This window comes from Bubalus bubalis, chromosome 24, assembly GCF_019923935.1.
Source record: "Bubalus bubalis isolate 160015118507 breed Murrah chromosome 24, NDDB_SH_1, whole genome shotgun sequence".
NCBI classification, from domain to species: Eukaryota; Metazoa; Chordata; class Mammalia; order Artiodactyla; family Bovidae; genus Bubalus; species Bubalus bubalis.
Genome location: NC_059180.1, coordinates 41,117,542 through 41,138,860, shown reverse-complemented (window position 1 = coordinate 41,138,860; position 21,319 = coordinate 41,117,542). Strand labels below are relative to the sequence as shown.

General features: G+C 64.5%; 2 protein-coding genes across 3 annotated transcripts; one reads left to right on the top strand and one right to left on the bottom strand.

Annotated features, from left to right (window-relative positions):
* The first annotated feature begins 5,453 nt into the window (after window positions 1-5,453).
* On the top strand, window positions 5,454-19,019 carry BAIAP3 (BAI1 associated protein 3). Of its 2 annotated transcripts, none has more exons than XM_025275296.3 (35): window positions 5,454-5,600; window positions 9,417-9,557; window positions 9,789-9,876; window positions 10,019-10,099; window positions 10,329-10,436; window positions 10,858-10,917; window positions 11,053-11,119; window positions 11,192-11,387; window positions 11,625-11,669; window positions 11,789-11,866; window positions 11,956-12,058; window positions 12,387-12,494; window positions 12,583-12,678; window positions 12,808-12,911; window positions 13,104-13,224; window positions 13,708-13,832; window positions 13,920-14,010; window positions 14,147-14,203; window positions 14,299-14,396; window positions 14,500-14,551; window positions 14,641-14,771; window positions 14,918-15,041; window positions 15,119-15,262; window positions 15,350-15,442; window positions 15,534-15,725; window positions 15,813-15,881; window positions 15,972-16,051; window positions 16,127-16,235; window positions 16,639-16,710; window positions 16,853-16,933; window positions 17,015-17,135; window positions 17,220-17,343; window positions 17,426-17,631; window positions 17,766-18,105; window positions 18,819-19,019. In XM_025275296.3, the coding sequence occupies exons 2-34, from the start codon at window positions 9,427-9,429 to the stop codon at window positions 17,867-17,869; spliced, it is 3,459 nt and encodes a 1,152-aa protein (XP_025131081.1). In that variant the 5' UTR covers window positions 5,454-5,600; window positions 9,417-9,426; the 3' UTR covers window positions 17,870-18,105; window positions 18,819-19,019. The 2 variants fall into 2 exon arrangements, with proteins under 2 accessions (XP_025131081.1, XP_006043824.1); XM_006043762.4 differs by having other exon boundaries at window positions 5,484-5,770.
* TSR3 (TSR3 ribosome maturation factor) lies at window positions 18,803-21,278 on the bottom strand. Its single transcript, XM_006043772.4, has 6 exons — window positions 21,094-21,278; window positions 20,788-21,007; window positions 20,236-20,429; window positions 19,661-19,837; window positions 19,442-19,505; window positions 18,803-19,197 (listed from the first exon to the last, which is right to left on the bottom strand). Exons 1-6 carry the CDS (start codon window positions 21,203-21,205, stop codon window positions 19,017-19,019), a joined length of 948 nt encoding a protein of 315 aa, XP_006043834.3. The 5' UTR covers window positions 21,206-21,278; the 3' UTR covers window positions 18,803-19,016.
* Between the last annotated feature and the right edge of the window lie 41 nt (window positions 21,279-21,319).

The following is a 21,319-nucleotide window of genomic DNA, read 5'->3' as shown; positions in this document are numbered from 1 at the left end:
CGAGGCAGGCGGGCTTGGGCCCGGGTCCTGCACCCTGGAACTGCAGAGACGGGGACCTGGCCCCCAGGTCCCGCCGAGGCCCGGGGTTGGGCTGCCCTCCCACCCTGCGAACCCTCACCCTCACTGGCGGACCGGTGCCTGTGGCTCCGCCCACAGGCTGAGGGCCTGAGGAGGACTGATCACCCCGACCCGTCAGGAAGCCAGACCCATCAGGAAGCCAGGCGGGGCCAAGCTCCACTTGGGGGCCCACCGCCCAGCGACAGGATTGTGCTGAAAGCTGGGGGCCACGGCTCCAAGGCCCACGTGGCTCGCCCTCTTGCCGGGCTGGACTCGCATGAGCTGCTGACACGGAGGATAGGTAGGCACAGAGGGCCTTTGGGGGTCCACCGGCTGTGTATCTGTAACTTCTCACAGAACATCTTATTTTGTAATGACTGAACTATTCTTCGTAATAGTTACCTGTGTATATGGTTACTATATGTGGAAATTCAATCTATTTTCTACTTAAAGCATTCTAAGGTAATCAGTATTTCTAGTAAATCGTTGTGACTTTGGCTAATGAAATGTCCTTTTGTGCCACAGTTCTTGGCTTAACAAAGATGTGAATCTTGTAACAAGAACTATGAAATGTGACCACCCTGTCTCTACTGTAAGGGAAGAGCGTGTGTCCCCAGCATGAGGTGCCTCATGATGTGTAAGGAACTGTGGGGTGTATCTAAAATCCTCTGATTAAAACATTTCCGATAACCGCCGCCTGCTGGAGTCCTTTCCTGCCGCCCTGCCCCAAGGAGCCAGGCTGGCGGGTCCCTCCTCCCTCGGCCTCCAGTGTCAGAGGCGCAGCGACCCGCAGGTGTCAGGGGGTGACATTCCCTAGAGCCAAGGTCGCGTGTATACCTCGAGGTCAGAGCACAGGCAGCCTGCGTCCGGTGCTGACCCCTGGCCCTGTCCCCCAAGTCTCGCCTGCTGGAGCAGGTATCCCCCCACGTGGGGATGTTCCCACCACCAGGGTGGCCCTCCGCAGGGAGCCAGGACGCTGTCCCAGGGTGCTAAGGTGTGCGTGAGTCCTCAGCGTGTCCAGGACAGGCTCAGGGCAGCCTGTTACACACACATCGGGGCTTCCAGGAGAACTTGACCACAGGACAGGCTGGACACTGCTACCCCAGGAACCCCTGTGCGTGGAGCCCCTGTGGCTTCTGGCTGGGCTCTGGGTTCTTGGGGCCCCCTGACCTCCCTGGACTCTCCTTGCCGAGCCATCACCATGCCCTCCTGCCTGACCCAGCTGCCCGAGGCCCTCCCACCATGCACCAGGCCCTGCCTCCCACTTGGGGTTGCCATGACGACGAGTTGCCAGGTTGGAGGGCCTGAACACTGACTTGGGCTGGCTCGAACCGGTCTCAGCCAGCTCCAGCAGGGAGAGGCCCAAGGAGCGCTGGTCCAGGTCTGTCCCCAGGCGACACTGGTGCTGAGTCTGTGGGTGTCTTGCCCCAGCGATTCAGGAGGTTCATCTAGAGGCCTCCAGACCACCATGGTCCTGTCTGCGGAGGCTGTGGGCCAGGCAGAGGTGCGGGAGCACTGGGCCCCTTCCACCCCAAGTTCTCAGACACATGGGCTTTGCCACCTGGCCTGAAATCTCAGGCATCAGTTGGGAAACTGGGTGGTTCAGATGGTAAATAATCTGCCTGCAACGTGGGAGACCCAGGTTCAATCCCTTGGTCGGGAAGATCCCCTGGAGAAGGAAATGGCTGCCCACTCCAGTGTTCTTGCCTGGAGAATTCTGGAACAGAGGAGCCTAGCAGGCTACAGTCCGTGGGGTTGCAAAGAGTTGGACATGACTGAGCGACTGACACACTTAGAAAGTAATAAGGGAGCAGCAAAAAATAGTCGCAGTGCCCAGGCCTGGGTCCTTCCTCCCCAGGCCTCTCACAGGTGACCCGTCTCAAGGTGGTCTTTCTCGCCTGAGGGGAGAACCGGGGGCCCCAGGGCCAGCACAAGTGCCTCCGCCTCCCGCGTGCAGAGGGGTGTGTTCAGAGCAGCAGGCGCCTGGCCCACTCCCAGCCTGCAGCCCATCGGCCCAGCCTCATGGACACCCGCATGTCCTGACTGCGGGGCTGCTCTGTGCCCCCTGCAGCCCCATGGAAACCTCGGGCCCGAGGTCCTGTAGCCCCAGCCCTGCACAGGCCCCACCTGCACAGGTGCAGGACCCCCTCCCCCACACATACACACGATGGGCTTCTGCTAAGTGCCCCAGGCCAGGGGCCACGCCTGGGCCGGACCCTTGCCTAACTGGAGCCGCCTCCTCTGCTGGCAGAACCAGCACCCAGGCCAGATTCCTGCAGTCCCTAAGGGTCCTCCAGCCCCGAGCAGGGAGGGACCCTGGCTGAACCCCTTGGCCATGCGCCCAGGAGTTCCCTGGGGTCCACCTCCCTCCCCACTTTGCCTGCCACAGTCCTTCCACTGGTGTGGGGGTCAGAATGCTAGGAGCTGTGCCTGGAATTCCAGAGGCTGACCCCAGAGGGCGGGATTCATGCCTTATTAAACCTATGGCAGGGGACTTCCTGTGGCCAAGACTCCCAACTCTCCTTGCAGGGAGCCTGGATTTGATCCCTGGTCGGGAAACTAGATCCCACTTGCCACAACTGAGAGTTTGCATGCCGCACTTAAAGATTCCATGTGCTGCGAGGAAGATGGAAGATCCCGCATGTGGCAACTAAGGCCTGGTGCAGCCAAATCAATACCTTTTTTTAATGATGGTGGTGCCCTGGCCTCACAGGATGCCCCTCACCTCTGCGGCCTCCTGTCCCTGCCCATCAGCAGCCATCAGAGTGGCGACCCAGAGCCTGGTGCTTTTCTCCTGGCCCTAAGGAGGGAAAGCCCCACCTGCTGCCTGCCAGATCCTGTCCAGCCCAAGCCCTGAGGGTAAACCCACTTCCCCAGGGGCGCCACCAAGCCCTGACCCCCGCAGGCAGGGTGTCTTGTGCCCTGACGCCCCTGCATGCCCCGAGCTGCCCTCACTACGCCTCGAGCTCCTAGTGCCGTTGGGGGTCTGGGGCCAGGTAGATCCTTCAGCCTGAGGTCTGGGGCATAGGCTGGGGCCAGGGGCGCCCTCCCTGCCCTCTGCCTGCTGTGGGGTCACATGAGGACGAGCTTACCCTTTCAACTTGCTGAGGCCAAAGCAGCCCCCAAAGGAAAGAGCCCCTCCTGAGGCCCCTGGAAGGTCCCCGGTGACTGCTCCCACTTCCTCTCCCCTGGAATGGAGGAGCTGCCACTGACTCAACCAGCACTTGCTCCTCCTCTCTAGGACAGCTCCCAGCCCCTGCTGAGGGCTGGGCTCCGCTGCTGCTATTTGTTTGACAAATGAGGAAAGCAAAGGCCCAAGGTGCTGGAGGAGGGCAGGAGGGCAGGACTATGACCCGGGAGGGCCTGACTTCAGCCTCAGGACAAGTCAGGAGACACTGAAGGGGCTGGCGCCAATGGGACCATCACTCAGTCCTCAGGAAATGTCAGTGGAGGGAAGGGTCTGAGGGTTATGCCTTCCTGGGGAAACTGAGGCCCTGAGTTGGGCTTGGTACCCACCCTGTTGGCTGGACAATCCCTTTCCCCTCTCTGGGCCTGTTTCCCCACCTGCAAAAGAGAGTGGTGAGGTCTCCAGGGGCCCTCTGTGGTGTTAGTCTTGGGGGCTGGTGCATCTTCAGGGTGGCTCTGGCCCCCAGCCCCTTGGCTCCCCTTGGGCATGGGATGGGGGTTCAAGCAGGGGCCCCCTCCCTTGGCAGCTGCCCCTCCTTACTTCCTGTTTACAGCAGCTGCAGAGTCTCATCTCTTCACCCCAAAGCCATTATGATCACCATGGCAACCAAGCCATGTTTGTTCCAACAGGTTGGAAGAACCTGACGCAAGACTGCAGGGGGCGGGGGGGGGGGGGGGGCATCAGCTACAAGATCCTGGCTCAGGACCTCCCAGATCCTCAGGGAAAGACATTAGTTGCCCTGACCCCATTCCTATCCCCTGTAGAAGCCAAGGGGCAGCTGGTGGTGTGGGGTCCAGCCCCCTCTCCTGCTCATCTGATTCACTTGTGCAAAGCTGCTGTGCATTTCCCAAGATCCCCCACCCGCTCTGCCCGGCTGTGCTGGGTCAAGATGGAAGCAGGACCTGGGACTGGAGCCTCCAGCAGCAGAACACACCCTGCAGGGCTGCCCCTCTCCCTGCAGGGCTGTACCCCCTCCCTGCAGGTCTGTTTTCCCCAACCCAGGTGGTTCTGTGTCTCATCCTGCACAGATAGGTACAGGCGGCTCAGACATGAGTCTGGGTCTAGAAGCTAAGACAGGTGGTGGCCCTCTCAAAGCACTGTCCGCCACCTCCTAGGGTGAGAGGAGTGCATCTGGTCCCCTCTAGACCAAGGAATAGAGAAATCACAGCTGCCTCCCTGCATGCAGCTCTGTGCTGAACCCTGCTCCTCCAGGGTCTCCTCCGCTCAGCTCAGCCCTGGCCTCCCAGAGCCAACCGTTCTTTTATTCTGGGCCTGAGCAGAAGTGGGTTCCAGGTCTGTCTGATCCCCAGCCAGCCTAGAGTCCCTCCACTAGAGACGAAGTCCTTTGGGGTGAAAACTTCTCCAAACCACAGTCTGATCCCCCAAGTACAAGGTGCTCTGAGGGTCCAGCAGGGTCTACTAAAGGTAGGAAGGGGATCCAGGGAGCCCGTGCATCTGAGCAGCCTGCAGAGTTCTCAGCTGGGGTGGGAGAAGCCTCAGATGGGGAGGCCCAGCCCGGGCTCTGGGAGTCAGCAGGCCCCGGTGGGCTCAACAAGCCATTTTTACGGGCTCCCCAGGTGACCATGGCGCGGTGGAGGGGCGCCAAAGATGGGCTGGGAACAGCTCGAGAGGGTTCCAGCCGTCGGAGTAACCTGGCAGGTGGCTAGACGTGGGCCGTGGGGTCGGTCGCCCTTTCGGTGACCAGGATTGTTGCGGGCGTTCTGAATTGACCCCTGCAGCACACGTACACACCCCGCGGGGTGCGGGTTGTCCCCTCTGAGAAGAGCGGCTGGGACCGCGGAGGCGGAGTCCCCAGGCCCAGGCCCGCTCCAGGCTGGTGGTGGGGACACTGCTGGCTGGGAGGGCGACTTTGGAGATGACCACACAACCCTTCCAGAAAAGTCTGCGCTGCGGGCCCGGGCGTATCCTGTTCGGTTTCGGCAACTCTTGTCTGCCCTGGGGTCCCCGAGAGGGGGTCGTGACGCAGAGCGGGTCTGCTCCGGCTCAGTACCCTCGTGTGGGTTGATTGGCATCCCCGAGCCCCCTCCCCTTAGGGGCCGCGGGCTGGGCACTAGGGGCACGTGGATCCTCGCCCTGCGCCCCTAGCGGCGCGGGCGCGGGCGAAGAGGGGCGCGAGGGAGGCGGGGGCGGGGCGGAAGCGGGCCCCGAGCGGCGGGGCGGGGCGAGCAGGCTCAGCCCCGCCCCCGGCCCCTGCAGCCCGGGCGCGGGGCCCCTGGAGCTCAGTCGTCGGCGCTGGCGGCTGCGAGCTGTCGCGCCGCTGGAGCGACCCCGGAGCCGGCGCCGACTGCGGCGCCCGCAGGAGCCCCGTTCCCGCGCCCCTGCCGCCTTGCCCACGGTGAGTGCCGCGGACTCCTGCCCGGCCGTCGAAGCCCAGCCCGGCGCCCCGCCGGCGGACCGCTCTCGCCGCCACCCCGGGGCGCCGGGAGGTCGCCAAGACTCGCCGTCGGCACCGGGGAGACGAGGCCGGCGCGCGCTTGGAGGAGCGGAGCCTCGGAGCGGGAGACGGTGCGCACTGCAGAGGGGCGGGGGGACCAGACCTCCCAGCCGCGGAGGGCGCGGGGCTCCAAGACCACCGCCCCCGCCCTCCGGGATGCGCAGGGTCACTCCGCTCGGACCCGGCGCCCTATCCCCGGGGGAAGCCGCAGGTGGGCGGGACCGAAGACCCCGAGACCCTCCGCGGAGTTTCCCAGTCAACCCTCCAGCGATTAAGACGCCCCTGAGCCCAGCCTGCTCCCCCTCCTACGGATCCTGGCAGGACCCCTTGTTTTCCCCAAATTCCTCCCGGCGTCTGGGTGGGTCCCCCAAAATACACCCTCTCCAGGCTTCCAAACTGTCCCCGAACCGAACACCCACCAATGAGAGAAGCACCCCGACAGAACTGGGGTGGGGGCGAGGTCCGAGCAGGGGTTGGGAGGAAGGGGCGAGCTGGGAGCCTGTCCCTGAGAGAAGTGGGAGGGGTGAGCAGGTCAGAGGGCCCGGCTGGCCGGGTGGGAGGGGACCTCTGAGGAAGATCGTACGGGCACTTCATTTTAAATGCGTTCATTCTAGAAGCATCTCGCCAACCTTTTACAGCTGGTCTCCGGCTTCAGAGCTCTAGGTCCGCCCGCGGAATTGTTTACAATACAGACCTCAGACCCCTCCCTTGGACTGGGTGGGGAGGAGACCTCAGTGAGCAGTGCTCCTAAGAGGTACTGCAGGCGGGCTGCAGGACGCACTGCGGCTGCACTGTGTGCAGGCGAGCACTGTGCAGGGAGTCAGCGGAGGGGGGCAGCCGGAAACCCCCTAGGAGAGTGAAGGGGGGCAGCTGGGGGCTGGGCTGGGCAGCAGGGAGAGCCAGGTGGCCAGGCCAGACCTTCTGCTGCCCCCTTACACATGCCAGGGGCAGCATCGGTGGATGCCCTACCCCTAAGTCCCCAGGGACCGGTTTCAGTGAGCGGCCCCAGCGCCCTGAGGGTGTTGATTCACGTCCAGGGTGGCCAGTGGGCTGCTGGGGATTCTTCTAGAAGACCAGGCTGGCTCTCCAGTTCAGCCCCACTGCTCCAGACCTGCCTCCTTCAGTGCTAGCCCCCAGGTGGGCTAGCAGGAGACAGCTGGGCTTTGAGCCCTGGGTTCTGGGTAAGTCACTCCATCACTGGGATGTGAAATGCGACAGTGACATCACTTTGCAGAGTGATCCTTTCCCACTCAACCCCAGGCCTTGGGCACAGCCCTGAAACACAGCAGGCCTATTGCTTTCGGCTGGGTCCTGGTGCCTGTAGGGCATCCAGCTCCTTGGCTGGCCTCGCTTTGTTCATTGGACAAAATGGAGCCGGTGGCCAGGCCTGAGTGGGGATACAGGTGTTTCCTGCTCAGAGCTTCTGGCCAGGCCTGGGTGGGACCGAGACACGGAAAGTTCAGGAAGGAGTCCTCTAGGGCCCGTCAGACAGACAGGGGGTCCCCTGAAGCCTGTACCCTGCTCACTCTGCCCAATGCATGCCGAGAGCCCCTGGCAGCCAGTGAGTGCTCCCTAGAGATCGGCCCCACGCCCTCTGTCCAGGACAGCTCTGAGTGGGTGCTGGCTGGCACCAGGGCCCAGGCTGCCGGGTGCAGCGAGGCTGTGGCTGTGCAGGCAGCCCAGGGGTTCCCAGGGGACAGAGGGGGCTTCTGAGCTCCCAGGAAGAGCCTCTGCACCTGGACAGCGCTGCTGCCTCCCTCCTGGGCACAGGCTGAGACGGGAGCAGGGAGGGGCCTGCAGCACAGGGGGAGGCCGGCCTGCCTGGACCTGAGACTCAGGACGAGCCAAGAGCTTAGCACCTGGATGCCAGAGCCTGGGAGGCCGTGACTCTATCCCGGGCTGCCTGCTGGCTGGGTGACCCTGGGCGCCATGAGCCTGGGGTCTCGGTTTCCTGGTCTAGGTGCGGGGAGCAGAGCGTCACTCCATATCCAGGGCTGGTCTGAGGAGGAGGCCCCCCTTGCCTTGAACACTCTCGTCTCACCGAGAAAGCCCCCCACTCTGCAGCTCAGGCCACTTGGCTCCTGCGTCATCTTTGTCTCTGGGACTGTGAGCCTTGGAGCCCCCGTCACACGTAGACGCAGCTGGCGGTTACCCTGGCAACAGCTCAAGCAGTGGCTGCTCCCTCGCTTTGGGGGGCTGTTGGGGAAGCAGCGTCTTCCACTCAGCTAGAGAGGAAAAGGGGACCCGTGACACCCAGCCCCCAGGGACCTCACAGCTCTCTGGGCTGCCGAGCCCGCAGCAGGGGTAGGGGCTCCCTGGGGCAAGCACCAACTGGCATGAAGGGGGCCCAGGGCTGCTGGAGGCCAAGGCGCCCCTCCTCCTGTCTCAGCTCTCGGGTCTGGCTGGATGGGTTCCCCTGGCCCTGCAGTTCCAGGATTGGAGGATCAGGGACTGAGATGAGGAGCTGAGAGCTGGCGGGGGTCACATACCGGCGATGGCAGCCCAGGCACCACCCCCCTCAGAGATACACCCGGCTTGCTCGAAAAGTCTGTCCTGGACCCTCAAAGTGGCAGGTGTGCCTGGCCCCGCTGTCCCAGCAGAGGGTGACCATCCGGGAGGAGGTCAAGGCTATAAATGAGGACGTGCCAGCACTCACATGGCCCCTGGCAGTGGGCACACAGGGTGGGGTGGGTCTCCCTGGCTACCCCACTGCCAGGGGCCTGTGAGAACCCAGCAAGTAGAGCTGGATCCGGCAGGGTCCCCATTTCCTATTTTGTCAAATGAAAAGGACAGGCTTGGGCTGACATGCCTGGCCTGGGAGGCGGGGGGCGCCCTCAAGAGTGGACAAGGACAGGACCCAGGCAGTGGGCAGGTCCCCAGGTGAGCCAAGGGGAACACGGCGTGTCCAGCACACAGAGGCCAGCAAGCCAGGGCCGGGAAGCCCAGTAGGTGGCACTGAGCGGCAGAGGTGGCCCAGGAGAGGGTCTTCGCTTTGACCTGTTGACTTTCAGCGCGGGAAGAGGAGACCATGAGACCACCTTGTGAGACGTTGTGGGGGCAGGGGTATCGGGAGGCCAAGGCCGGAGGTAGTTGCCTGGGCCAGGTCACGGGGTGGAAGAGGCAGACTGCAGGGCCCTTGGTGGCTTACCCCCGAGATCTGCAGGGGGCACTGAGCACCCACAAGGTGTGAGGGTGTAACAGCGCAGGCCGGTCAGGCTGGGGGTTGGAGTCAGCAGTGACAGCCGTGCGCCCCTCAGGGGCGTCCCAGGGCCGGGCCCCCTGGACAGGAAGGCGTCCCCCAAGCAGGTCCCCCTCCCTTTCTGCAAAGTGTGGGCTGTGGGGCCGCAGCCCCTGTCCGCTCCCAGGGCCTGTGTTGCCATAGCAACTGAGCCACCACTCAGCATCCTGCCTGGAGCAGCCTAGATGTCACCCTGGGGCACGGGAATTCTTCATGGCAAGCGAGGAATGGGGCCTGGGCCTGGTGGCCCCCTTCTGTGTGTACCCTGAAACCAGCTCAGTCCGAATCATTCTGGTCTGGGGAGCCGGAACCTGCGGGGGGGCGGGGCTTGGACTGAGCAAGTCTGCAGCCTTGGGAGGGTTGGAGCCCATGGCCCCAGCAGTGGGCACCTCTGAGTTCCAGGTCACACCTCTGTCACTGCTCAGGGTGGCACCTGATGTGACCACAGGGGACAGTAAGGCGGGGTGCTCTGCCCACAGGTCGCCCGCCATGTCCACCTTGCTGGAGATAAAGAGCAGCGTGCTCAGGCAGGTGCAGGTGTGCCCATCCTTCCGCCGGAGGACGGAGGAGGAGCCGGCCAGCGGCAGTGCCGACCCGCCGGAGCCCACAGCCGGGGCCTGGTGGGTGCCCCCCGGCCCGCTCCCTTCCTCCCCTGACCTCACACACCAGCCGCCCAGCACGGCCCCTGGGGGAAGCCCAGGAGGCTCTGAACCCAAGGCTGTGGAGGGCATCACACTGCACCTCCAGCTGTTCAGAGACCCGGGGATCCCTTTGAGTCATGCGGGCCGGCACGTGCTCTGAGCTGCAGCGTCGGGAGGGTCTGCTGACCCCGAGTGTGGCCTTTCTTGCAGGAAACCCGGAGATGGTGTGGAGTTCTTCGCCCAGATGCGCCTCATCCTGAAGAAGGGGGAGGGCAGACAGGGGCTCCCGTGCCCTGAGGTGCGGACACTGCGGGCCCTGCTGCCCCTCATGGGCCCGGGCCGGCCTCCCCAGCAGCTGCTCCGTGCTCCCCTCCCTCCCTCCCTGGAGAACTCCCTGCCAGGGAGCCACGGAGACCCTCACCCCCCGGCGCCTCTCACAGGTCCTGCTGCGCAGCAGCTCACCTGCCCCCGCAGAGCCCGTGGACCCCAGCCGTGGCCTGAGAACTTTGAGCCAAGAGGAGGTAAGGGGGTGGGGGTGTCTGGGGAGGGTTGGCTGACCTCCCCATGGGAGTGAGCAGAGGTCAGGGGTGGGGAGGGACCCCTGGTGGAGGCCCCAAAGGTGCAAAGGCACAGAGGCAGAGACCAGGCTCTGCCAGTGGAAGGAGCGGCTGGGGGCTGGGCAGAGAGGGTGCGTCCGAGGAGCCGAGAGCCCCTGTGGTCGGGACTCAGGGCCCACGTCCCCGCCTGCAGGTGGACATGCTCTACGAGGAGGCTCTGTACACGGTCCTTCACCGCGCAGGCACCATGGGCCCTGACCAGGTGGATGACGAGGAGGCCCTGCTGAGCTACCTGCAGCAGGTGAGCCCCAGGCCCCATCTACTCGGCTGGCCCAGCCCCACTGTCTCTGGGGGTGGCTGAGACACTTTTCCCACCTGCTTGTGTTACTGTCGCCTCAACGACACACAAAGTTGCCCCACGTACATAACACACACACAGGTGCTCAGGCAGACACACATAGGCTGACAGGCATGCCCAGAAAGGTGGACAGACACACAGACACATTCAAACAGAACACACAGATGGACACAGCTACAAAGAACATCGGAAAAGACAGGTAGACAGATGTAGGACTCACACAGAAGGATGGACAGACACACAGAGAAAGGAAGGACAGACCCCTTTCTTCCTGCTGTGTGTGCTCCCCCTGCCCCATGAAGCCCCCAGGATGGTAACTGGTCTGCTTCAAGGGCCGCTGGGCCTCACACCTGCCGGCCTGCAGGTGTTCGGCACTGGCCCCGAGGAGCACGCCGCGGCTGTGGAGCGCGTGAAGAAGGCCAAGGTGAGGCTGCCGCTGGCTGGGCAGATGCTGCCCCTCGCGGTGCTTGTGAGCAGAGGCTCGGGGTGGAGGGGTGCAGGGCTGGCCGTGTCAGGCCCACACCGAGCCCCAGAGACCGTCACTGCCCCCCTCCTGCAGGCACCCACCTATGCCCTGAAAGTGTCCGTCATGCGTGCCAAGAACCTGCTGGCCAAAGACCCCAATGGTGAGTGGGGGGCCAGCCGGGTCTGGGGGCCATGGGGGCGGGGCTGGGACTGAGGCACCCACCATCTCCTAGGCTTCAGTGACCCGTACTGCATGCTGGGCATCCTGCCGGCCTCAGGGGCCGTGCGGGAGCCTAGCCCGCACAAGGAGCAGCGCTTCAGCTTCCGCAAGGGCAGCAAGCGAGGTGGCCCGCTGCCAGCCAAGTGCATCCAGGTCACCGAGGTCAAGAGCAGCACCCTGAACCCTGTGTGGAAGGAGCACTTCCTCTTGTAAGGCCCCTTGTCCAGTTGGGCGGCAGGGTGGCTGGGTGGGGTCTGCGGCGGTGCTGGCCGGTCCTGGAGCAGCTGCGCCCATAGGTGGTCTCAGTGCCTGCCCCTGGGAACCGAAGGGCTGGTCCTGTGCCCACTTTCCAGAGCAGGAGACTGAGGCTCAGAAATTGTCCCTGCCCCAGCACCGGGCAGGGCATCACCTGGACCCTCCGGGGCACCTCTCTGTTCTCCTTACAGTGAGATCGAGGACGTGGGCACAGACCAGCTGCACCTGGACATCTGGTAGAGGCCCCTGTGCCCTGCAGGGCAGGGGGTGCGGGCGCCTCTGGTCTGGGCGGAGCGGGAGGGGGCAATCAGAACCAGGCTGAGCTGCAGACAAGCCAGGCCCCCACTCCCTCCAGGGATCACGACGATGATGTGTCCCTGGTGGAAGCGTGCAGGAAGCTGAATGAGGTCATCGGCCTGAAGGGCGTGAGCAGGTGGGGCAGCAGGACCCTCCCACACACAGGGGCCAGCGGGTGGGGGCTCCTCAGGGGCCACAGGCCTGAAGCCATCCTGCTGCCCCCAGGTATTTCAAACAGATTGTCAAGTCTGCCCGCGCAAATGGGACAGCGGGGCCCACGGAGGACCACACTGATGACTTCCTGGGGTGCCTCAACATACCCGTCCGGGTGAGTGGGCTGGCAGTTTTGCTTGCTGAATGCTTGCTCCTGGGTGTCCCACCTGGTGTTGGCAGCAGTCCTGCCCCACTGCTGCTATGTCCCATGATACCCCAGCAGCTTCCCATCCTTCCTGAGCTGGGGCTGGGGGAACATCGTGCTGCAAGTGGGGAGGGACAGCCTCCAGGAACCTCTAGTGTCCAGGCACCCCTGAGCGCCCCTGTGCTGGTCACCAGTGTTCAGTGGGAAGTAGAGGCCTGTTTCTCCTGCCGTCCCAGAGACAGTCTGTGCAGGGAAGGGGCGTTAGGCAGAACCACCAATCTGAACTCCCTTCCCCTAGGAGGTGCCTGTGGCTGGGGAGGACCGCTGGTTCAAGCTGGAACCGCGCTCTAGCGCCTCCCGGGTGCAGGGTGACTGCCAACTGATCCTCAAGCTGATCACGACGCAGGTGGGAGCCAAGGGCCCCCCTCCTGCAGCCCTGCACCCCAGCCCATAGGCTCGGGAAGGGCTACTGACCAGCCGGCCCTGCGTTCCAGAGGGACACGAACATGAGCCAGCGTGGGCGGTCGGGCTTCCTGTCGTACCTGCTGCTGCTCAGCCGTCTGCTGCAGTTCGAGCACCGAGCCGAGGAGGTAGCGCCAACCTCCGGCCCCAGGGGCAGCCAGGGGCGGCTGGGGAGGGCGAGGCGGGGAGGCCAGGGACCTGGGGGCGAGAAGGGATGGGGGTCTCCCGCCTCCACCCACGGCCAGCCCGTCCCTCAGCCCAACTCGAGCAGCTGGCGTGGCGAGCTCAGCGGGCCTGCGGCCACCGTGCTCTGCTTGCACGGCGCACAGAGCAACCTGTCGGCGCTGCAGCTGGCTGTGCTGTGAGTGGGCGGGGCCGCGTCGCGAGGGGCGGGGCCGCGGCGCAACGGGGCTGGGTGGGCGAGGCCTGCCGCGCGGGGCGGGGCGGGGCCGGGGTCAGGGAAGGGGCGGGGCTATCAGTCGGAGGGGCACGGGTCCCCTGCTGGGTCGGGCCCCTGACACAGCTACCCTGAGCCTGGGCTGGGGCCCCGCAGGCACTGGCAGGTCAGCAGCCGCCACCATCAGACCCGCACCCTGGACTACGGCTACCTGCTGGGGCTGCTAGAAGACCTGCAGGCTCACTGGGAGGAGGCGGGCTCGCTGCCCCAGGAGCAGGTGGGCTCGCATGAAAATGCTCCTGGAGGGTGTGCCGGGGGGCTGTTCAGGCTGGCACAAGCAGGGACAGGACCGCCAGAGTCCTGCCCTGCTGGGGTGCATAGCCTGTGGGAGTGGTAGGGGGTTAAAAATAAGCGGACAAAGCGCGGGACTTAAGAGAGAGCAGCTGCTGTGCGGTCCCAGGACAGGGCTGTGCGATACCAAGAGGGAGTCCCGCGGGAGGCAGGCCGTGCGGCTTCAGCCCCGCGAGCAGCGGAGGGAGTGGGCCGCAAGGAAGGAGGCGCAGCTCGTGCTGCGAAGGCCCTGGGGGCGTCTGTGTCTCCAGGGGGCGCTGTGGAGGCTGGAGAGGGCACCAGGGCGAGGCCAATGGGGTTGGAGGCCCGTAGTAGGGAGGGTGCTCTTCAGGGCAGGGCCTTGCAGACCGGCGGCTTTTGACGAGGAGCGGGCACTCAGCAGTCCGTTCTGAAGGGCCCTGTCCCTCAGGAGGAGGGCCTAGCAGACAGCTTCTCTGCCTTCTCTGAGTTTGGGCTTCAGCTGCTGCGACAGCTCCGGGACTACTTTCCTGCCGCTAACAGCACAGCTGTCTACCGCCTGGAGCTGCTGTTGAAGTGGGTGCAGCCACTCATCTGCGGGCGGGGGTTGGGGCTGGGGGACTGGGTGGGGCAGCCCCCAGTCAGCTGCAACCCCTCGCCCAGGTGTCTTGGCAAGCTGCAGCTCTTCCAGCCTTCGTTTGAGATTTGCCCCTTCGAGACGGAGCTAAACATGGACATTGCTGCTGCCCTGAAGGTGCGTCTGGTAGCTGGGTCTGGGCTAACTGCCCATCCTTGCCCGTGCCCCTGCCCTCAGGCTGGACCTGTGGAACCACACACACTTGCCCTTCTTCCCTCCCACCCAACACGCTTCCTCGGCACTTCCCTTGCAGAGAGGCAACCGTGAGTGGTTCGACAAGCTCCTGAACACCCAAAGTCCTCGTGAGCAGGTGTGGTGGCAGAGTGGGGAGGCGTGGCCACAGGGGAGGTGCGGGGCCACAGGTGAGTGCAGACCAGAAGGTCAGTGTGCTGGGCCTCCTTGCAGCCAGGCCCACAGCGCCTCGCCGGGCTGGTCAAGCTGGCTGACACCATCTACGAGGACCTGCAGTCCTGCTACGGTATCTACGCCAGCCTCTTCCACAGGTGGGGCCAGGGCTCTCCCTGCTGCCCCTGCGCCCAGCCCCTAAAGTGCCACCACCCAGCTGGGGAGCAGGGCGAGCAGGTATCTGAGGTGTGTCCTTTGCAGCATCATCAAGGTGGACTTCTTCACCCTCACCTTTCGGCAGCTGGAGCGTCTGGTGAGGAGGGGGCGTGGGGAGAGCCCCCTGGCTGGGAAGGGGCCTGGGGTTTCTTGTTGCCACCAGCCTGAGTCCACCCTCCTGGACAGGTGGCTGAAGAGGCCTGGGTGCTGACAGAGGAGCTGAGCCCCAAGATGACCCTGGAGGTGGCCTCGGGGCTCTTTGAGCTCTACCTGACCCTGGCGGACATCCAGCGCTTTTGGAGCAGCATTCCGGGCCGGTGGGTGCCCTGCCCCACCTGTCCTCCAGTCTCCTCTTGGAGGGCTCTCTGTGCAGTCTCCCCAGGGTCTCCGCAGGCTGGGAACCTGGGACATGTTGGCTCAAGGTGTTTGATCAGGGTGAGCGCTGATGGGCCTCCCACTGCAGGGACAGCCGTTCCCTCGCCCTGGCCGGCATCCACGCCCCATTCCTGCCCGCTGTGAAGCTTTGGCTGCAGGTGCTGCGGGACCAAACCAAGTGGAGGCTTCAGGGAGCCGTGGATGTGGACACAGTGAGTGAGCTCTCAGGCTTGAGCGGGCTGGGCTCATCTGGGCTCCCCCCCTAACCTGGCCACCTCCTGCTTCCTAGCTGGAGCCCATGGATGCTTCCTCCAAGCACAGCAGCTCCGCGGCCACTGCCAGCCTCTGCTTCAGCCACATCCAGGAGCTGTGGGCCTGCCTGGCATGGCCTGACCCTGCCCAGGCCCAGACACTAGGCACCCAGCTCAGCCAGGTGGGGACTACCCACCAAGAGGAGATTGGGGTCTAGGTGCAGAAGGGACATGGCCCACAGCTCCTGAGCCCCCGTCTTCCACCCCAGGACCTGTGTGAAGCCGCCCTCTTCTACACAGAGCTGCTGCGAAAGAAGGTGGATGCTCAGCCTGGGGCAGCTGGAGAGGCAGTGAGCGAGCCCGTGAGCAGGGGGGGCGCAGGAGTGGGGGATGGAGGCCTAGGGTGGCCACCACCCCGCTGCCAGCCCACACATGTCCATCACACCTCCCTAGCTCTGCGTGGTCCTCAACGACGTGGAGCTCCTCCGCAAGGCTGCTGGCCAGGCACTGCGTGGCCTGGCGTGGCCGGAGGGGGCTGCGGGGCTTGAGGGCACGCTCCCGCGGCCCCTGCTCAGCTGCACACAGGCCCTGGACGAGGACCTGCAGCGGGAGGCCCGAACCGTGACAGCACACCTGACCTCCAAGGTGGCAGGGCCGGTGGGCTGGGGCAGGAGCCAGCTGCCCCTCTCTGCACCCCGCGTTGCTAAGCACCACTCTCCGGCTCTCCCACAGATGGTGGGTGACGTCAGGAAGTATGTGCAGCACGTCAGCCTCTCACCGGACTCCATCCAGAATGACGAGGTGAGTGCCCGGCCAGCCGAGGTCTTGGGCTTGGTGGGGAATGCGCGTGTGCACTGGGGCCCAGTCCTAGCCTGAGGACCCTACCTGCAGGCCGTGGCCCCCCTTCTGAAGTACCTGGATGAGAAACTGGCTCTGCTGAATGCCTCACTGGTGAAGGAAAACCTAAACAGGTATGGTCCTGGGCGGGCGGGCAGGCAGAGCAGGGCTGGCCCATGGTCGGGTCACAGATGCTGAGCATCCTGCAGGGTGCTGGAGGCCCTCTGGGAGCTGCTGCTGCAGGCCATTCTGCAGGCTCTGGGAGCAAACCGAGACGTGTCTGCCGACTTCTACGGGCGCTTCCACTTCACACTGGAGGTAGGGCCCCATGGAAGAGCCTTTCCTGCCTGAACTCCTGGTTCCTGGCCCCTCTGCCCTTGTCCCCTGGCAATAAGACTGCTGACCTTTCCAGCTGCACGCCCCCCTCCAGCCTGGTCCCCAGCCCAGACACTCCTCCTCTGGGAAGCCATCAGGCAGCATCTCTTTCCCTGAGTCTGCTGAGTCAGCAGCACCTGGGCCGCCTGTTCCGACAGCTGTCTGGCTTTGGGTGCCCTCATTTCCCCAAGCTTCCTGGCAGCTTCTGATAACGGCCCAGGTATGAGTGGCTCTACCTGGGGCTCCAGACAGCCCAGGCTGGGTGCTGCTCAAGGCTCCATTCCTTCCCACTCTGTCTCCAGCACCCACCCCACCCCGATACCTTTTCTTTCTTGCCTCACCCCAGGCCCTGGTCAACTTTTTCCACGCTGAGGGCCAGGGTCTGCCCCTGGAGAGCCTGAGAGATGGGAGTTACAAGGTAAGGTTTGGCCCTGGGGCCTCTGACGGGAAGGGGTAGGGGCGGACACCTGAGACCCAGGTTTGGGTTCAGCCGCGCCCCGTGCGTGAAATGGGGCCGGTGAGGAGCTCCGGTAACACCAGGCACCGCCTCCTCCCTGCAGAGGCTGGAGGAGGAGCTGCGCCTGCACCAGTGCTCCACGCGGGAGTGCATCGAGCAGTACTACCTGGACAAGCTCAAGCAGGTAGTGCGGCCCAGGTGCGCGCACGAGGCTCCGCCCCCAACGACCCCGAGCTCGTCTCACCGGCCCCTGGCCTTTCCACAGAGATCCCTGGAACACAACCGGTTCGGGCGCCTGAGCGTCCGCTGCCACTACGAGGCGGCCGAGCAGCGGCTGGCGGTGGAGGTGCTGCACGCCGCCGACCTGCTCCCCCTGGACGCCAACGGTGCGGGCGAGCGGTGGGGAGGGCTGCCACCGGGCGGGGCGGGGCGGGGCTGGCGGCGGGGTGCGCTCACAGCCGTGTCCCCAGGCCTAAGCGACCCCTTTGTGATCGTGGAGCTGGGCCCGCCGCACCTTTTCCCGCTGGTCCGCAGCCAGAGGACCCAGGTCAAGAGCCGGACGCTGCACCCCGTGTACGACGAGCTCTTCTACTTGTGAGTGCCCCTCCCCGCCCTGCCGGCCCGGAGTGGGGAGCAGGGCTCCAGATAACCACCCACCTCCCCTCTCCCCTCGCAGCTCCGTGCCCGCAGAGGCCTGCCGCCGCCGTGGCGCCTGCGTGCTGTTCACCGTCATGGACCATGACTGGCTGTCCACTAACGACTTCGCGGGGGAGGCAGCCCTGGGCCTGGGCAGCGTTGGCGGCGTCGCGAGGCCCCAGGTGGGAGGGAGCGCGAGGGCCAGCCAGCCGGTCACCCTGCACCTGCGCCGGCCGCGAGCCCAGGGTGAGTGAGCTTCCGGCGGGGCGGGGCCAGCCGGGCCGATGCTGGCCCCGCCCCCTGCAGAGCCCAGGGTGACTGAGCAGTGAGAGCGGGGCCAGCAGGACTGACACCGCCCCCGCCCCCGCCCCCGCCCTCAGTGAGGTCCGCGCTTCGGATGCTGGAGGGTCGCCCCAACAAGGAGGCGCAGGAATTTGTCAAGAGGCTCCGGGAGCTGGAGAAGTACATGGAGGCGGACCCCTGAGCCCTGCGGGCGAGAGCCAAGCCCTCCACACGTCCCGCGCTGTTGTCTCGCCTTGTGGTCAGCTCTGTGCAGCTGGGCCATGGCGCCCTGCCCCGCTTCATGGTGTGTGTTCCGTGGCTGGACTCCCTGGCTCCCTTCTGCCCCACCACGTCTGTGCAGTGTGTGCTGTGAACTGTGCCCAATAAGCCCTACCCTGCTGGATCTGGACAGCCGACTGGACGAGCCCTGGCCACCAGGTGAGCTTCCCATTTCCCCTCAGGCTCCACGGCCTCAGGGTGGGAGGGCCCTGGTCTTAAGGCAAGGTTCTCAGTTGGGGGCTTTGCCCCCAGGGGATGTTGGGGGGGGTCAGTCACACCCGGTGAGTGGTTGGCTGTGCTGTTGGCATCAGTGGGTAGAGGCTGGAAGTGTGGTTTGACATCCTGCCATGAGCCCTCCTCCCAACATAGAATCGTCCACCCCTAAATGTCACCAGTAACCAGGGAAGACCTCGGTCCTGGGCCTCTCTGGGGTCAGGGCAGAGTCTCCCTAAGCAGAGAGGCTGGAAGGTCTGGGTTTGGAGTCTGGACAATCCAGGCCTCAGAGGGAGAGGTGAACACCCGCAGCGCCCCCACCTTCTCTGGGGATGCCCCCCCTCCTCCAAGAGGGCATATGGAAGGGGTTCTCCTGAGAGCTCCACAGGTCTCCAGTCCCCACCCAGCTCACAGGCCCAGGAGAGGGACCTCTGCAGTCATGGTGGGAGGCTGAGGATGTCACGCCAGGCTGATTGGGTTAGTGTAAGGCACTCTGTGCCAACTGTGTGGCCGTCTCCTTTTCATGAATGCACAGCGTCCACACAAGATCTACCCAGGGGTCCCATCTCTACACCCCAGGCTCTCTAGGCAGGATGTGGCTCACTAGAGGCCGAGTGCCAAGAAGCATAGGCTCACGCGGGGGTCTTCTTGGCTTGCAGCTTCATTGGGAGGGCTCTGAGGCAGGACCCAGAGCAAGGCTGGGTAAGAAGCGCCGGGAAAGAACCCGGTCAGAGTCCAGTCCTGCTCGCAGCTGCACGGCCTGAGGCCGCCAGGCCCGTTTGTGTTCCCACAAGCTCCACTGCCATCTCCAGATGTCCTCGTCACTCCGCCTCCAAAAATACACACCTCTGCAACTTTCAGTCTCTCTGCCGTTTCTTGATTCCTTTCCAAATCTCTGTGGGGACCCTGGCTTCAGCCCCTTGCTCAGCAGTCTCCTCCTCTTCTGGGCTGCTGCTGCTGTCTCCCCCATTGTCAGGGTCAGGTCCAAGTTCCTCAGACTCACCTTCAGTGTCACTGTCAGCACCATCTCTGGGCAGCCTGAGAGAGAGGGGTATGTCCAGCAGCCTCCCCGAAACACCTACTCACTCACCAGAGCCCCCAAGCTGAGGACAGATTCCTACTCCCCATCCTCTCAAAGTGGAAACCCCTCCAGCTTCCCTTCTCTGCAATCAGAAAACCATCCTGATGTTTAAGACAGTCCCCCACCCTGCAGAAGGAGGAGCTGAGATCAGGGGTGGAGGAGAGCCTTGAGTCAAGGCTATCATGACGCTGGGGGACCTACCGGGAGCCACTCATGGGCCGATTGGGGTTTGCAAACTCCCGCCCTGAGTCCACATCAAAGGGATCTGAATGGAAGAATCAAGGAGGAAAGCGGCCTGAAGTAGGAGTCTCACAGCTGTGGCAGGAAGGTCTTCCCAACCCCGGGGCTTCTCAAGGGAGGGGGAAGGCCTGGAGGATCCTGGCTCCCACCTGGGGGGCAGGTGTCCCTGCCAAGCCTCACCGATTTCCTCCTCTTCAGGGTGCTCCTTGGCTTGGGCCAGGAACTCCTGCTCTGCCTGCAGCACCTCCTCTGGGCTGCTGCAGGCCGCATATTTGTCCAGAAGCTGGCGGTTCAGATCCAGAAAGCCTTTGCCCCACTTGAATTTCCGCAGCAAAATGACAGCGAGGTCTGAGAAGCCTGTCGGTGCAGGAAGCCTATGGATGTAGACAGTCCTTCTCCTGCCCCCCAGGAACTGAGAGTCCCGCCAATACTGGCCCACAGCCCTCTGCAGCCCACCAAGTCCCTCTCCCCACAAGGCATCTCACGGGACTGCCCCTCTGAGCCTCCGTGTGGACCTGAAGTTCTCAGGGGATGAGCTGGGTTAACAGGGCTCTGGAGGCCGTCGTGCCCTGATGACAGCCTGACAAGCGCTTGGAGGCCAATGGTCTGTTCTGTCTCCACCTCCTCCTCTCAGGGAGAGGACTAAAGTGCGAGCTCGGAGGAAACCCTGGCCACCACCCAGCACGTGGTCAGGCTCCTCCCGGGACTGGCAGCAAAAGCACACCGACTCCCAGCTGCCAGGCCCTGACACTCACCCAGGATGCAGAAGGTGGCAGCGAAGGCCTCCACGCAGGACAGCCTGCAGGGCCGGCCATAGTTCACAGGGTTGGCAGCCACCAAGTGGGGCAGGAGCCGCAAGTGGCTCCCACGCATCTTCCCAAATGGAGTCTCATCCAGTCTGGCCCAGGAGCAGTCGATGACAGCGACCCCAGACTGTGCCACCAAGTGTCTGCCAAGAGTAGTGTAGGGCTTGGTTCTGGGTTTAACTGGGTGCTGGCCCCAGGGCAGCTATGTCCTAGGAGACCGGCCGCCCTGGGGATTCAGGGGCATCATTCAAGGACTCTCACGGGCCAAGCATCTGAGGCAGTTGGGGGAAAGCTGTTCCTCCATGAGGCTTTTACTCACTCAACAAATGTTCACTGTTGCCTGCTACCTCCTGGGTTCTGTGCTAGGCAACGGGGGCCAACTAGACAGATAACACAAACAAGTGAGCCCTGAAGGAAAAGATGCGCCAAGGCTGGGGGCTAATTAAGAAGAGTCCGGGCAGGCCCACTCCGTTTCCCCGCACCCAGTCCTCTCGAGCCTACCTGTCTGCGGGGGACACGTATTGGGAGCCCACGGGGCTGAGCACGAGGCCGCCGAACCTGTGGCCCAGGCGCAGGCAGCGCACCAGCCCCAGGCGGGCCAGCTTGCGGCCGGTGCAGCGCCGGGGGTCGCAGTGGCCCAACTCCCACATGGCCAGCGTGCAGGGCAGCTGCGCCGGGCCCGGGCCGCCCTGGTCCTCAGGGGCCTCTGGCTCCACGGACGCTGCAGCGGGCAGAGAGGGGAACCCGGCCTCAGGCGCGGCTCCGCGGCCCGACCCTCGGCCCCCATCAGGATCACGCCCCACTCACCGCGCAGCGCGGCGCCCACCTCCTCGGCGAAGGCCTCCAGGGAGCGGCCCGCCGGGCGCCGAGCGCGGCCGCCCTCCGCGCCCTGCCCGCGCGAGGCCCTGCGGCGGCCCATAGCGAGAAGCCGGGCCCGCTACGCCTACCGCGTCTCCGCTCCTCCGGCGGCCAAGTTGTGCGCCGGCACCACTTCCGGTTCACGTCCCCATGTGACCGCGCAGCTGGGCACCAC